This window comes from Scyliorhinus torazame, chromosome 12, assembly GCF_047496885.1.
Source record: "Scyliorhinus torazame isolate Kashiwa2021f chromosome 12, sScyTor2.1, whole genome shotgun sequence".
Classification (NCBI taxonomy): Eukaryota; Metazoa; Chordata; class Chondrichthyes; order Carcharhiniformes; family Scyliorhinidae; genus Scyliorhinus; species Scyliorhinus torazame.
In genome coordinates, this window is record NC_092718.1 from 28,147,814 (window position 1) to 28,164,471 (window position 16,658).

General features: G+C 47.9%; 1 protein-coding gene across 1 annotated transcript in view; it reads right to left on the reverse strand.

Moving 5' to 3' along the window:
* Positions 1 to 16,658, reverse strand: part of agbl1 (AGBL carboxypeptidase 1) — a 338,874-nt gene that overhangs the window by 209,545 nt on the left and 112,671 nt on the right. The window contains exon 14 of the mRNA XM_072470580.1: positions 7,327 to 7,475. Coding sequence (XP_072326681.1) covers positions 7,327 to 7,475 — 149 coding nt within the window. The remainder of the gene's footprint in view (positions 1 to 7,326; positions 7,476 to 16,658) is intronic.

The following is a 16,658-nucleotide window of genomic DNA, read 5'->3' on the forward strand; positions in this document are numbered from 1 at the left end:
TCACTGTGCGGAGTCTGCACACCCTCCCCGTGTCTGCGTAGGTTTCCTCCGGGTGCTCCGGTTTCCTCCCACAAGTCCCGAAAAAGTGCTTGTTAGGTGAATTGGACATTCTGAATCCTCCCTCAGTGTACCCGAACAGGCGGCGGATGGTGGTGACTGGGGATTTTCACAGTAACTTCATTGCAGTGTTAATGTAAGCCTACTTGTGACACTAATAAAGATTATCATTATTATTATATAAGCACTGCTCACACCCCCTCCAGTTGTATTTTGGGTGGAACCTTCATTTGCATTCAATTTGAGGCTATAATGAGCCTTGCACAGTGTCCGGATATATGGTTGATGAAAACCCGTACTTCAGCACCTCTACACACATCAGGCACAAAGCAGGCCCCGGGCCTCTGCACCTGGCAGAGGGATCAGTGTTTGCATGGGCATCGACATTTCAGTGCCTGCCTTAATAACCGAAGAGTGATACAAGTGCTTGATGAAGAGCGACAGTGAAACTGGAAGTGAAGATTCACAGCGGGTGATGGGAAAATGGGTTTGATAAAATAAAATAAAAATGGTGAGTGAGGATTAGGCAAACCGCCACTTTTAAGTGGAAATCTTTCAATACCTGGGTGGGGTTTTCATTCACAAATGTCGAAGGAGATTAAAAATGTGACAAGGTGAAAGCATTTATTTTCTGAAATCCTAGTGGGGAAGGAGAAGCAGATAATTATAACGATTACAAGCTCGAGGGAGGAGAGAATCTGGCTGTGGATGGAATACGGGATGAGACTGAGAAACTCCAAAACTCAAAATGAAATGTAACTTATCATGAATTGCAGCATGGGTGTCAATCACATCGTTACGTTTCTTTCCAAAATGGAAATGCCCTGTTTCAGTTAATGCATCAGGACAGTGACAATGAAGACTCTTTTTGATCTGAACTGGACCTTCCAAGTCTTACTCCTTTCATCTCTTCAAAGGTAGACAGAATTGATGAAAGGGGAGACCGTTGTTAGGTCAGTAAAATCCGCTGCTTCACTATAGGGTAAAGCATTCAGGCAAAGCTGGGAAAGAAGCGAAACAGACCATAATTTTCAAAAGACAAAGGAAGACATTTTCTGACCATTCCCGTTGGCTGGATCTTCCAGCCCCGCCAATGGTGACCCCGTGCCAGGGGTTCCCCGGCAATGGAAGATACGACCAATGGGAAAACCTGTTGACAGTGGCGGAGATCTTCCAGTCCCACCAAATGAATAAACTACTGAGGGCGCAATCTAAAGGCCACTCATGAGATTTATCCAGCTCGTAACGTCTTGCAAGATCTAACGGGATCTCCCACGAGGCCGGAACCCAGATTTGCATGTTCAAATGAGTAGTTAGCCTCACTTGAAAACGTCTAAGCCGGATCGACCCGGCGCCCAGGATCGAATCCCCTCACTTTGGAGACCTCATCTCCACAAACGTGGACCAGGCAGAATGGGAGGAGGGGTCTCCTAGGTAATCTAAGGCCTCTTGGTGGCCAGCCTCTGGGCAGGGTGGTACTCTGGCACTGCTGATGCCACCCAGGCACCTTGGCACTGCCAGCCTGGCACCCTGTCAGTGCCACCCAGGAACCCTGACAGTGCCACTTGTGTGCCACTCTGTCACTGCCAGAGTGCCCTGGAGGCACTATCAAACTGGCAGGGATGGTGCCAGGCTGGCAGTGCCCAGGTGGCATCACGCCCAAGCTGGGGATCGGGCATGGGATGTCCCTTCCCTTGTGAGATGGGAGGAGGGGCTTGAGGACCCCCTAATTGGTACATTGGAGCGTTGGGATGGGCATCCAGGGGTCATATTGGGAGGTTGAGAGATTGAGGTGCCATTTTAAAATGGCGGCCCAAACCCTTCCTGCACTGGCGAGCGGATCTCCTCGGTGCAGGAAATGAAGGTATGGGTGGCCTCGCTGGGGCCTTCCTCACCAAGGCACAAAAAAGAACAGAGTCCCATTTAATAGTTGGGTCGTTCTCGGTGCTGTATGTGCTGGGAAACACTCTGCTAAACGTGCTCGATATGGGGCTCTTGGTTTTTTTTCCCCATTAAATTGCGTCCTGAACATATTCAAGCATTGCTGAATGTTTGCTGCAAGATGATTCAATAAATAAGTTTCAAAAGGAAATTGGATAAATCCTTGAAGGAGAACACTTTGCATGGTCACTGGGAAAGGAACTAATTGGCAGCTCCTTGAAAGAGCTAGCATAGACACAAAGGGTCGAATGGTATCTTTCTGTGCTGTGTCATTCTGTGATTCTATGATTGCACAATCAACTGCATTACAGCTATTCTATAAATAGCTCAAGACCAGGCAATGTGCCAATGACAGAATAGAAAGCTCACCACATTCTATCCTATATGACTTTGGACAGAAGGATTTAAAAACTTGCTTCAGTCAATTGCATCTCTGAGCAAGGTTTATTGTTTCCACAGTAGTGCTAACCACATCAAGAACAGACACAAATAGCTCCGGGAGACGTCGATCCTTGGATGGATTTTCTTTCTGCTAAAATCTCAAATGAGACATCAATTAAGTCAACATAAGCACACCAGTTAGGACTAACTGTTACTGTGGAGTAGGTCAATCCAATTGGTCTGGTTAAACCACCATTGCAGAAATATTTTCAGAAAGGTGTCGACACCTGGATAATCAGACTCTACCTTAGAATGTACAACAGCTGACTCAAAAGTGACAGCTATAAACTGACATTAACCTGACATACAACCAGGGGCTGATTTAGCACAGTGGGCTAAATAGCTGGCTTTTAAAGCAAACCCAGGTAGGCCAGCAGCTCAGGTTCAATTTCCGTATCAGCCTCCCTGAACAGGCGCCGGAATGTGGCGACTAGGGGCTTTTCACAGTAACTTCATTTGAAGCCTACTTGTGACAATAAGCGATTTTCATTTTTCATTTCATTTCACATTATTCTGCTCGTATTAACTTGCAGCTCTGACAATTCAGCTTTCAACCTGCATGTCCATGGACAAAACAATTTGTATCTTCCATGTACAAGTATGTGTCAAGAAGGTTCATACGAAAGATTGTTAATTACCATGGTTTGTCAGAAATCTATTCTGCAAAGGATATTTTAAGCCCGTGCGTAATGATTTTAATAATAATTTTTTATTAGTGTCACAAGTAGGCTTACATTAACACCGCAATGAAGTTACTGTGAAAATCTCCTAGTTGCCACACTCCGGCACCAGTTCGGATACACTGAGGGAGAATTCAGAATGTCCAATTCACCTAACAAGCACGCCTTTCGGGATTTGTGGGAGGAAACCGGAACACCCGGAGGAAACCCACGCAGACACTGGGAGAACGTGCAGACTCCTCACAGACAGTGACCCAAGCAGAAATCGAACCCAGGACCCTGGCATTGTGAAGCAAGGGTTAACCACTGTGTTACCGTGCGATGAAGGGTATGGACTTGCTCTCTTCAACAGCACCTTCCAAACCTGCGACCTCTACAACACAGACAAACAATGAGCAGCCGGTGTACGCTGCAAACCATCCTGACTTGGGAACTGTCACTGCTCCTTCATTGCGACAGCCTGGAACACTCTTGCAGCACTGTGGGTGCACCTACACCAGGTCGACTGCAGCGGTTCAAGGCAGCAGCACATCATCACCTTCCCAAGGACAATTAAAGACAGCCATAAAAATGCTGGCCTCACTGGCAACACCCATATCCCTTGAATGAATAATAAAACAAAATATTAAGTGACGGGATAACTTTTGAAATAGTCCCAGACTTGAGTAAGTTGATCATTTTTTGGCCAAATTGTCAGCAAGGAGTTAAGAAGTGGCTGGAAGATAGATGTCCCACAATGACTGGCCAGTGGGCAGTTCACCAAACTGCATGAGAAATCAAGATTCATCAAGTGAACATTGTGCAGCCTCAGGGATGACAGAGCAGTAACTCCACAGATATTCAATTAGTGCAATAAGCTGTGATACAAATCAAGTAGTTCTGGTCCTCAGATTGCTCTGACAGATTACACTGTCAGTAACTGTGCCGTGACAATGAATCCACAGAACATGGCGCAGTGTTTAGACCCAGCCACTGCGCGCATTCACCATGGCACAGAGCCAATATGTGACCATTGTGCGCAAGGGGCCAACAGAAAGCAGCTGGACAAAGTGCGACATCTGCATCAGAAAAGCCCAGATTCAGGTACGATAGCGGCAAATGAAATACCTTTGGCCGAAGTGCAACTCAGGTCCATCCTGGAATGGTAGGAAAAATTTGAGTATTATTGTCGTGTAAGCATTGTTGGAGAATGCTTTAGATGTTAATATATCATAAACCTAGGGGGTGCACGGGGGCACAGTGGTTAGCACTGCTGCTGCCTCACGGTGCCAAGGACCCGGGTTAGATCCTGGCCCCGGGTCACTGTCCATGTGTATTTGCCCATTCTCCCCATGTTTGCGTGGGTCTCACCCCCACAACCCAAAAAGATGTGCAGGGTTGGTGAATTGGCCATGCTAAATTGCCCCCTAATTGGAAAAATATAATTGGGTACTCTAAATTTTTTTTTAATATATCAGAAACCTTTGTCAGAAACCAAGACAGGACTGAAAAACTGACACGCCAATCTGGCATCAATCTGGATACTGGGGGAACAGGGCAGGGGTTTCTCTAAATTGAACCAGATATCTCTGGGGACAGGGGACCAACTGCATTAACTTTGCACATCATGGGAGCAGCAAGTTATGTAATCACAGTTAGCCCAAATTTGAAGCAGTAGCTCTTGTTAAAAACGATGGACAATAATCTGACCATACTTTACTGGCTTTTACCAATTGTGTTCAGGCAGAAAAAGTGTTGTTTTAGCTGTAACACCAGGAAGGAGCATGACTTCCGTCTCCCATTTGCATTTATTTTGACTATGGGCACGATTTGGCTGCATCCTGCCGGAATTGGGATGGGAAATGGCAGAGAGGCCTCTCCCAGGATTCCCGATGGTCGTTACGTCTCGCGACATCTAACGGAGCTCCTCAGTGCAGGAAATACAGCGAAGTGTGGCCTTAGCAGAGCGTTCCACATCGAGGCCCAAAACAAAACAGTGCCATTAAATACCAGGGTTGTTCCCGTCCAGATTGGAGTCTGTTATTTGTCGGTTTAATCATGCCCCATGGCCCTCAACCTTGGGGAGGAGGTGATGCCGTGGTATTGTCACTGGGCAGGTGATACAAAAACCCTGGGCAATTCTCAGGGGACCAGGGTTCGAATCCCACCATGGTATATGCTGAAATCTGAATTTTAGGGTGGCTCAGTGGCACAAAGATTAGCACTGCTGCTTCGCAGCTCCAGGGGCCTGGGTTCAATTCCGGACTCGGGTGACTGTCTGTATGGAGTTTTCACCTTCTCCCGTCTGTGTGGGTCTCCTCCAGGTGCTCCGGTTTCCTCCCACAGTCCTTGGCTGTCATGATATGCAGACATGCACATAATGAGATACAAACAGGCAGCTAATGAGCACAGAGAACAGGACATAACCAATCAGCAGGCAGAACACTTGGGGGTGCTTTCCCACGATAAAAGGCATGAGGCACTCACACTCCACCTCTTTCCACTGGGGACATCTACAGAGTGAGTCAGGGTGTATATATCACATAACACCTAAAGCACGTGGCTAAGAGCTAGTCTGGTTCAGTCAGACAGAGTAATCACACTTAGGTTAGCAGAGAGTCGAACTCACAGAGAACTGTGCTAACTGTGTGACAGGTTCAATAAATCAAATTGAACTAACTTCAAGGTTTGGAGTATATTTCAGTTGTAGCTGCATCCAGTTGCAGTCCGTGTTATCTCAGTGTGCTTAACACAACATTGGCCAGGCTAAATTGCCCCTCAGTATCCAAAAGGTTTAGGTGGTGTTACTGGGGTACAGGGATAGGGTGGAGGCATAGGCTTAAGTTGGGTGCTGTTTCCAAGGACCAGTGCAGACTCGATGAGCCGAATGACCTCCTTCTGCACTGTTGGGATCCTATATCCTTTCTCCTCATCTTACATCCTCAACCCAACTTTTTTTTCTTATTTTATAAATTTAGAGCACCCAATTCATTTTTTTCCAATTAAGGGGGCAATTTAGCGTGGCCAATCCACCTACCCTGCACATCTTTGGGATGTCTGGGCGAAACCCACGCCGACACAGGGAAAATGTGGAAAATCCACACAGACAGTTACCCGGCGGAACCCAAACTGAGCGTCAGTGTGCAGGTTATTGCTAAGCAAGTGCTGCTTGATAGCACTGTAGATCGAGATTAGGCTGATGGGGCACGATTGAATGGCCACGCTGTGCCTGAAAAGCAGTGTGCCGTGGCGCAGCATGATCGATAGAAACCGGGAGACCCCGCTCCCAGGATCTACCCAGCTCACAACCTTTTGCGCGATCTCGTGAGACGTTGCGATGTGAATCCCGCCCATTGTGGGCAGGATTACTTTTGGCAAATCTGCATATTAGAGCGAGACAGCTGGTCTCACAGTAATGTGCAGTTTCCTGAGTTACCCGAGGCGTTAGGATCTATCCCCTTCGCTTTGAAGACCTTGGGGTGAGCACCATTCAGTACTGGTCTCCACAATCTCCACTGGAGTCCAGATGGAACGGCACTCATTGAGGTCCACCAGGGATCAGAGGCTCCTAGAAGCTTGCTCTCTGGGCAGGGTGACACCCTGGCATTGCTGGTGCTACCTGGGCATCCTGGCAGTGCCACCTGGTGGGGGGTACCTGGTAATCAGTAACAGGTTTCCTTGCCCATGTTTGATCTGATGACCAGAGTCGATGTTGAGGACTCCCAGGCAAACCCCCTCCCTGTTATGATGCTTAAGCCAATGCCAGGTGTCCGTTCAGTCTTATTGTTAGGCTTGCCAGGCCATTTCAGAGTCAGCCACATTGCTGTGGGACAGGTCTAAGTCACATGTAGGCCATATCATTTCTTGAACTAGATGGGTTTTTACAACGATGGTTTCATGGTCATCATAAGTTCAGATTTTTAATTAATTGAATTTGAACCCCAGTCTCTAGATGTCTCTGGATTACTCATCCAGTGACGATACCCCAGCATCACCACCTCCCTCCCCCCCCCCACCCCACTCACCCTCCCCCACACCCTGTTGGAATGTGAAACTTTGTAATTCTTGTTGCCGATTTTTAAGTTACATCCAAATCTCAACATGCAAGCTTCAATTCTCGCACGAGTGCAAACGATTTGTGACCTTGCCAATAGAATTTTGGTCAAGAGACTATTTGAATGGGCTTGCGGTGTCGAATTCCTCTGTGTTCAGCGTCTTTGCTTCTTACCGTAGTTGAACTGGCTATTTGTCTTCTCACAGTTAATAATGTTGAAACGATAAGGGATCCCAGCTCTCATGCCACAGATCTTAAAGTAGAACCACTGGTGCTGAAGGTCGGTGTTGATGTCGGCATTCATAATCAAATCATATTCATATCTGGAGAGGAATAGGAAATCAGAACATAATATTGAGCAGGAGAAGCCAGTCTGTGGCATGAGCCTCCCTTGCCATTTAATAAGATCATGCTTGTTCCTCTACCAGACCTCCACTTTCCTGTCTAATCCCCAAGTCTCTTGAATTCAATAATCTACAGATCTCTGCCTTGATTACACTCTATAACTGAACATCCATAACTTTCTGGGGCAACAAATTTCAAAGATTCACAACCCTCTAAGTGATTAAATCTTTCCTCAACTAAGTCCGAGATGGCCAATACGATGGCTACTCTGAAATGGCCACTTGCATTTTCTGAGAATGTGCGCCCCATTTCCAGACTCTCCAACCAAGGGAATCAACCCCCCTCAGGGTGGAATCTTGCATTCCGAGGTATAAGCTGGCAGGCGGGAGGGGATGTGAGAGTGATTCCCGTTCGATGGTGGGACAGCTCCATTTCCCCTCTACCAGTGTCCCCATTACCTCCAGCAGGCCCAGAAAGATGTGTCTGCACTGGGGAGACTCTCAGTAGGCCGGAGTCAGCGAGGCCTCAGGCCATCAGAGGGTACTCGCCAAGGTCACCGCAGTCAACAGGGCTGCCTCCACTTCAGCTGTGGATGCCGGGGTTGCATCTAGGCGTATCAATAGAAAACAAAACTGTGAACGAACATAGATGGCACAGGTGTCCAATTACTGTATAAGACATAAGAACTAGGAGCAGGAGTAGGCCATCTGGCCCCTCGAGCCTGCTCCGCCATTCAATGAGATCATGGCTGGTCTTTTGTGGACTTAGCTCCAGTTTCCGGCCCGAACACCAGTGTAGCCATCTGGGATGGCCACGTCCTGATTACAAAATGGACATTTGCAAAGACTGCAGGGAAAATTGGACAATGCTAAGAAACAAGCAGATGCAAGCTCTGTCTGTTGATTAGAACCTTAAACACTCAGACAGGACAGAAACTACCAAACAATTTACATACTAATGAGCCATCACCGGGGACAAAAGGGAAACATTTAGATACATAGTATCATAGTATCATAGAATTTACAGTGCAGAAGGAGGCCATTCAGCCCATCGAGTCTGCACCGGCTCTTGGAAAGAGCACCCCACCCAAGGTCAACACCTCCACCCTATCCCCATAACCTAGTAACCCCACTCAACACTAAGGGCAATTTTGGACACTAAGGGCAATTTACCATGGCCAATCCACCTAACCTGCACATCTTTGGACTGTGGGAGGAAACCGGAGCACCCGGAGGAAACCCACGCACACACGGGGAGGATGTGTAGACTCCGCACAGATAGTGACCCAAGCCGGAATCGAACCTGGGACCCTGGAGCTGTGAAGCAATTGTGCTATCCACAATGCTACCGTGCTGCTACAATGTTAGGACAGACTCCCCGGCGCCAAAAGAAGCTAAGACAAAGCTGACTGACAGTCACCAGGACACGCCCAGCGATCAGGGATCCACCCCTCTATTGGAGGAAAATCGATACCGATGATTGGGAAAGACCCAATTAGTTGAGGCCAAATTCAAGGCCCACCCAAAAGAGTGCGAAGTCCTTTTGAGTATAAAAGGTATCCCCCAAGGGAGAACGCCCTCCTTTGGCTTTGGCTCTCAGCGAAGAGAAAGACCAGCCTAGCAGCTACAGCAGACCAAGTAAGTTCCAAGTCAACGCACGCTACGAGATAGACGCTCCTAGTTGCTACCCTGTAAACAGCTCAACCCAGCAGCCTCAGAACCGAGCAACGGCCATTGTTCCTCTGGCTGAATGGGCGCCCGAAGCTAAGTAGAGGGCTTAGTAATAGTGGTTTTGTTTAGTTTTGTAGAGTTCATGTATGAGTAGATTTGACTGTGTGTAAATAAATGAGCATTGCTTTTGAACTTACTAACTGGTGTATCGAGTCATTGATCAGTATTCGGTTCTGAACATTGTGGCGGTGTCGAAAGATACCTGGCGACTCTTGAGCAAACGTGATTAAATAGAGCCAAATTAAGAACCAACCAAAAGTTAGCAACATTTACTGGCGACATCTGACGGGACTCGAAAGGAAAGGATGGCCCCTTTGGAGTGAATTCTGTGACAATGAGGAAACAGGACCCGGGAGCATAGGACATACTTGGTGGGAGAACTTGTCAGAGATCCACAAGACGAGCTTAGGGAAAGCTCGCAAGCCCATGGCAATCGTGCCCTGTTTGGCACAATTGCGAGGCACAGAGGAGGTCGTTAGGACGCTCTGTAGAGAGATAGAGGAGAGAGACAGGAGTAGTGAGGTAGACGTGAGTGAGGTAGAGAAAGAGAATCGAGATATGAAAGAGCAGTTAGCAGCAAGGGACAGAGAGGTGGATGATCCCAAGTGGGCACATCAGTCTTGTCTCGCGCATTTGAACAATTTTCAGACACATTGTTCAACCCCGTTAACCGTGACCCAATTACGGGACGCGTGTGGAAAAATTACACCGTTCCTTCCCACATCCGACCCCCACCAATTTTACGCGAAAGTCAGACAACAGGCTACCATGTACGGCCTGGATGAAAAGGAGCAAGTGAAGCTCACAGTTTTGAGCCTCGACCCTTCAGTCGTAGCAGTCCTTCCCGACCCACAGAATGTAGGAGGAGGCACACTCCAAGAGATGCACACAGCGATCCTTGATGCGATCGGCTTTAACAGAGGAGACCCCGTAGAAGGCCTAAATAAGTGTAGACAAAAGAAGACAGAGCAGCCCACAACGTTTGCTGGACGCTTGTGGATTCACTTGACCGCAGTTTTTGGAGAGTTAGCCCGCGCCCATTTGTCCCCAGATAATATGGCCAAATGGACCCAAATTCTAATCTCCCATGCCACAGAAGCAGGACAAAAAGCTTGAGCAAATTATGACCCCTCAGATGAGGCCCACAATGAAAAATGGGTTTTGAAGAGATTGTCCCGCGCTTGGGAGCAATCAATTGCAGGCAAAACCGCATTCATAACCCCCAATGAAGAGCAGGTAGAAATGAACCCAGTTAAAGCACACCAGAACCCCGCATGGGCAAATGAGGGCAGGAGCAGCCAACACCAGCCCAAAGCTCAGGAATGTTATAATTGTGGACAGCTAGGACACTTTGCACGAGAGTGCAACGCACCCCTGAAGCAGCAGAGAAACCAACAGACAGGCACCCTAAACAAGAATAGGGCAAAGCCGATCCATAGCGTTAGCGCCCGTTCAGAGAATACAGACATGAACGGCACCGACTGACGGTGTTCGGGCTCCCCAATTTGGATCTGCGACACCCTTTGGGACAAGTCCAGTAGACCGGTAGTAGCAGGCAAAGTTCGGGGACAACCCGTGGAATTTGTTTGGGACACAGGAGGGTCCCACACCCCACACATAATTCCCCCACGATGTTCCAGCGAGACACGTGGCCCACAACAGACACCATTTCACTCAGCGGTTTTACAGGCCATTTACAACAGGGACACATCACAGCCCCTATAGCAATACAGATAGGGAACATCGCAACCAAGCACCCCGTAGTTTTAGTTGATCTGCCCCAGACAGCAAAACATATCCTTGGGATCGATTCCATGAGCTCCCATAACCTTTCTTTCGACCCAGTGAACAAGTGTGTTTGGAAAATGGCAAAGGCAGCATGAGCCCCCGCCACGCTCACAGTAGAAGAATATGTAAATAGGATTAGCTCAGTAGGAGTCTTCTGGTTCGACCCTCGAGCCATTAATGTAGACAAACAGGTTAGGGCAGTCCTGCAGGAACACAAAGCAGCATTTGCACAGCACAGGCACGACTGTGGCAGTTTGACTGGCTTTGTGAACGTTACAGGTCCCGACCCGAAACCCCGGAAGCAGTACGGATTTCCCCAGGAGGCAGAGGGAGAAATCTCCAAAGTAATAGAGAGTTTGTTGGATCAAGGCGCACTCAGATCAGTAGCCTCCACAAAGAACGCACCGATTTGGTCCGTCAGGAAACCGGATGGATCATGGCGACTGCCCATTGATTACCGGGAACTGAACAAAGTAACCCCAGCAGCAGCCCCCACTGTAGCCACGGGTCCCGAGACCATGCTCAAACAGGGACTCCAGTCAAAAAAATCTTCAGTTTTGGACATTAGTAATGGCTTCTGGTCCATTCCATTGGCTAAAGCGTGCCAGTACTAATTCGCCTTTACGTTCCAAGGGCAACAATACACATGGACGTGCCTTCCACAAGGCTTCCACAACTCACCATCCATTTTTCACCGACAGCTGGCAAATGGATTAGCAAAATTTTCCCGTCCCGATTGTCTGGTCCAGTATGTAGACGACTTGTTACTACAGACAGACACAAAGAGAGAGCACATTTTGCTTCTCGTCGCACTCCTAACACTCCAAAAAGAAATTGGTTGGAAAGTCAACCCCAAGAAGGCCCAGATTCTGAAAGAAAAAGTGATTTACTTGGGAACAGTGATCACTCATGGTAAACGCGAGATCGAGCACAAGAGAATTGACTCGATCGTCAAATTGCCCCTTCCTAACAATGTCTCAGCCCTCCGGTCATTTGTAGGACTGGTTGTTACTGCCGAAACCATATTGATGGTTTCGCCACTAAAGCAACGCCCCTTTCCGAACTTCTCAAGAAGCAGGCATCTTGGGAATGGCTTCCACAGCATACAGATGCCGTGGACGCTTTAAAAAGAGCACTCAGCACAGCCCCCACACTACAGGTCCCAGATGCACATTCCCCGTACGCTTTAGAGGTATCAAGCACCGATCGAACCCTTTCGGCCGTGCTCCTCCAGGAACGCCACGACCAGTTACGCCCCGTAGCATACGCCTCACGCATGTTAGACCCCATAGAGCAAGGATTTTCTGCCTGTGAAAGGCACCTGCTCGCAGTTTTTTGGGCAGTGCAATACTTTACATACATTACAGGACTCAACCCCATCACCATCCTCACATAACACACACCGACACAGCTATTGTTAGACGGCCGACTTAAAGATGGCACAGTCAGCTAAATTTGCGCAGCCCGTTGGACCCTTCTTCATGGTAAAGAGAACCAAAACCCACACATTCCTTGCCGATAATCTGCAGGATGCAGGCACCCCTCACGAATGTGAGATCATTACCACTGAACACAACACAGGCCCATTTATTCCCAAAACACCCCCCAGGAAAACAGGTAGTATACCCCAGAGACCCTAGCCCACAGACACGTGCGCACCCCTGAAGATATATGTGGATTGTTCATCCACAGTGTTAAACGGAAAGAGAATTACCGGTTGCGGTATATATGTAGAGGACGCACAGGGACGCACCCTCGATGAAATTTCCTTGAAGTTGCCAGGACACTTAGGCTCGCAGGCAGCAGAGCTGGCAGCAATTGCGTATATTGTAGACCACCCAGACTTGTTCCCGACCCCAGCAGACATCTATTCAGACAGCTTGTATGTCTGCAATAGTTTGACAGAGTTCCTACCACTCTGGAAAACAAGAGGATTTGTTTCCGCGGACAGTAAATCCCTACCCTCAGCCCCATTACTCCCCCATATCTTAGAGACCGCGAAGGATAGGAAATATGGCATAATTAAGGTTCGCAGTCATCACCGTTCTTCCCCCCCTGGAAACGTTAAAGCAGACACCCTAGCGAAGGCAGGCTCCCAGGCATTGTTATTTCTGGAACCCCCCCGAAAGCACCCCAGTACATGCAGTTCAGGTCTCACAGACCAACATTCAGGATTTAGCGAAGGCCCAGAAAGAGGACGAGAAACTCAGGGAAGTTTTAAAGGGAACCTTCCCAGCCCCGTACGACAAGTTTAAAAACGCAATCACCACACACGACGGTGTGCTTTTAAAGGATGGTCTTTATATAGTTCCCAGCCACAACAGGAACCAGATCATTTGTCAGCTCCACGACCATCATGGACACCAGGGAATTGAACCCACCCTAGCCCACCTCAGACCGCTTTGCTGGTGGCCTGATTTAAAAATCAATGTCACACACTACGTAGAAAATTGTTTCATCTGTGCCCAGAGCAATCCAGACAGATATGCGAAAAAGGCTTAACTTAGTCATACCCGCCCCGTTAATGGACCCTGGGCAAATCTCCAGATAGATTCTATAGGACCCCTACCCCCGTGCAGAAATGGTTACAAGTATGTGTTGGTGGTCATAGACACCTTCACAAAATGGGTGGAAGCATTTCCGTCAAGAACTAATACGGCCAAGACGACGGCTAAAATATTAACACACCATATCTTTACAAGATGGGGCCTCCCACGCAGTTTAGAGTCCGAACAAGGCTTCCATTTCACCGGACGTGTAATGAAAAAAGTCCTCACGATTTTCGGAATTACACAAAAGTTCCATATCGCATACCACCCCCAATCAAGTGGTAGAGTAGAACGAATGAATAGGACATTGAAAGCCACCCTCAGGAAAATGGTTCAGCAAAATAATAGTACCTGGGATTCAGTACTCCCATTTGCTTTGATGTTTTAAAGAAATACAGTATCTACATCCACAGGTTTCACCCCCCCCACACCCTCATGACCGGATGCCCCATGAAAGGCACTGAATATTTACTAGGACTGGATTTGGCCAGCCCTGCAGTTACAGCCCTCACACATGAGAATGCGGTCACATCACTAGTACAGGACATAAAGGCAGCCCAACTCACCGCAGCAGTGAGACTTGGAACCAGAAAGAAACAGAGCAAGGCATGTTTCGACAAAACAGTACACGCCACTGAGTTTACAGTAGGGCAACAAGTTATGCTTTCCCTTTACAACCCCAGTTCATTCCTCTCCCCAAAATTTTCTGGTCCGTACTCCATTTCGGACAAAGTCAGTCCCTCAGTATACAAAATAACCTATCCCAATGGTAAGTCTGCGTAGTTTCAGATAAACCAGCTCAAGGCTTATGGCTCACAGAATAACCACACACACCACATCCTGCTCACAGCAGCAGACGATCACGCCCTGCCCACAGATAATGTATTCCTACCCTCCCCCAACCACTCCAGCCCGCCCTCAGACACGACTTCAACTCCGCCCCCAGAGGCACGACTCCGCCTCTCCCTTGCCTCAACCAGCAGCGACAGCGACAGCGATCAAGATGACGACAGCCACAGCGCACCACGTTACGCCTACACCCCTGCACCAGGCCCCACTCCCAGTGAATCTGAGCATGATTCTACTGACCCATTTGAGATCACTTATATCAAAGCCCCTGACCCAGACCCACCACCCGGCGATTACAGATTGAAGCATAGTCGCTCCAACTTCGACACATGATTCTGGCACCGAGACGATTCATTCAGGCTCATCCGGAATGATGAAATGGACCCCAATTCGCCCCAAGCAGCTTTAGCACGGTTACTACAGACAAGAGTTTGGCAGCCAGGAGAAGATGATGACTTAGAGTCTGACTCCCACCAAACGAATCCCTTTGCGACCCTGTTCGCTATTGAGCAGTGAGGTGTCCAGATGATGGAGAAAAAAGGAACCGATGGAGAGATACGGTGTCCTTTCTGATGGAACCTGCACCATGTTTGTTGAATGTTTGTTCGTTAGTGTTATCGTTAGGTATTGTGTGTAAACTCGGAAAGTTTTTCACGGTCCCACGTCACCACTCCTTTAACACCCCCCGGCTGTTAATGGAACACGTTTGTCCCAGATAATAGTTCAGAGGAACTAATTTGTCGACAGAATCTTGTTAAAGGTACAAGTTTGTCCCAGACAATAGTTCAGAGGAACTAGTCTGTCGACAGAACCCGACTCATAGTTGCTCTCCTAATTCGAGGGGCAGTCCCCCCACGACGACTACATTCTTACCCGTTCTTGCCGGTTGCTCAGGCAGTGGAGAAATGGCATTGGTCTCCGCCCTGCTACGCTCGGGTAGAGCATATATGCCATTGATCTCCGTCCTACCCGGGGAATCCACCCATTTCTTACCCGCAGCGGCCCATACGCGCCCCATTTTAGCTCCTTACATTCAAAATTCTTTTGTTTGGTTTTGGCAACCCTTAGGTTGCTTCCCTATGCTATTTACATCCTCAAACACTGGGATGGTAAATCACACAGGCTGCTAGACGGCTCGCAGTATGGCAGTATTTTCTTAGATGTCTTGTCCAAATATTCGGTTTTAAAAAAAATGAGGGAGTCACAGATGGTGACCAATTATAAAGGGAAATTGGCAGGAAAGGACAGACAGACAGACATATGAGATCTTAAGCCAGATAATAGCAGAAATTATGCTTGTGTTCACAGAACTCCAGAAACCCAGGAACCTCAGAGGAAGACAAAGAAGTCCGACAAAGATGAAGACAGCCTTCGTGTTCACATGGATCTTAGCGGGATCCCTTCAGTTGCGCGTGGACGCTATCCCCCTGACCCCTACCACACAAACCGTAAATTACTCTCACCCCTATAATACACGGAACCCCGAGATAACTAGCCCAGCGACAGCTAGCAATACCCCGACCTGGTGTGATAGATTTATCACCTGGTACTCACTCTCATATGTAGTCGAAGCACTCTTAGTGCTGGCGATACTTTGCAGTGTCGTGCAAACGTTTGCATCAGGAAATGGCGAAAGAGAGCATATCGCTCTCCACCCCAGTATACAGATTTAGATCCCCCATTTTCGGATTTCACCAGACCCCCGAACCCATTGGGACGGATTAAAGAGCATCCATTTTGTTTAATGTATTCTGTGGAATAAAGAGATGTAAACCTCTGTGTCTGACTGCCAGGCCAGAGAAATTTGTGTGCTGCTATTTTGTACAGTTTAAGATGTATAGATTATTTTTGGATTGTTTGTATTTTTGGATTGTTTGAATGAGGATAGTTTATTAAGAATAGTTAGAGGTTCCAGTTTTTTATTTTTCTGTAATGCATGTATTAATGTCATAGCGCCCCGTAGAGGTTTTATGATAATGAATGTATTTAAAACGGTTTAGGGAAAATTGTGTTGCATAGGATAGGACAGTGTAGAGCCTAAGCATGGGTGCCCCAGGGACCAGAGGATGAAGACGCCATGGTAATGTGATCCTTCACGCTTCATGTTGAGGATCACAAGGAGGGTGTGTAGCCATCTGGGATGGCCACCTCCCGATTACAAAATGGACACTTGCAAAGAATGCAGGGAAAATTGGACGATGCTAAGAAACAAGCAGGTGCAAGCTCTGTCTGTTGATTAGAACCT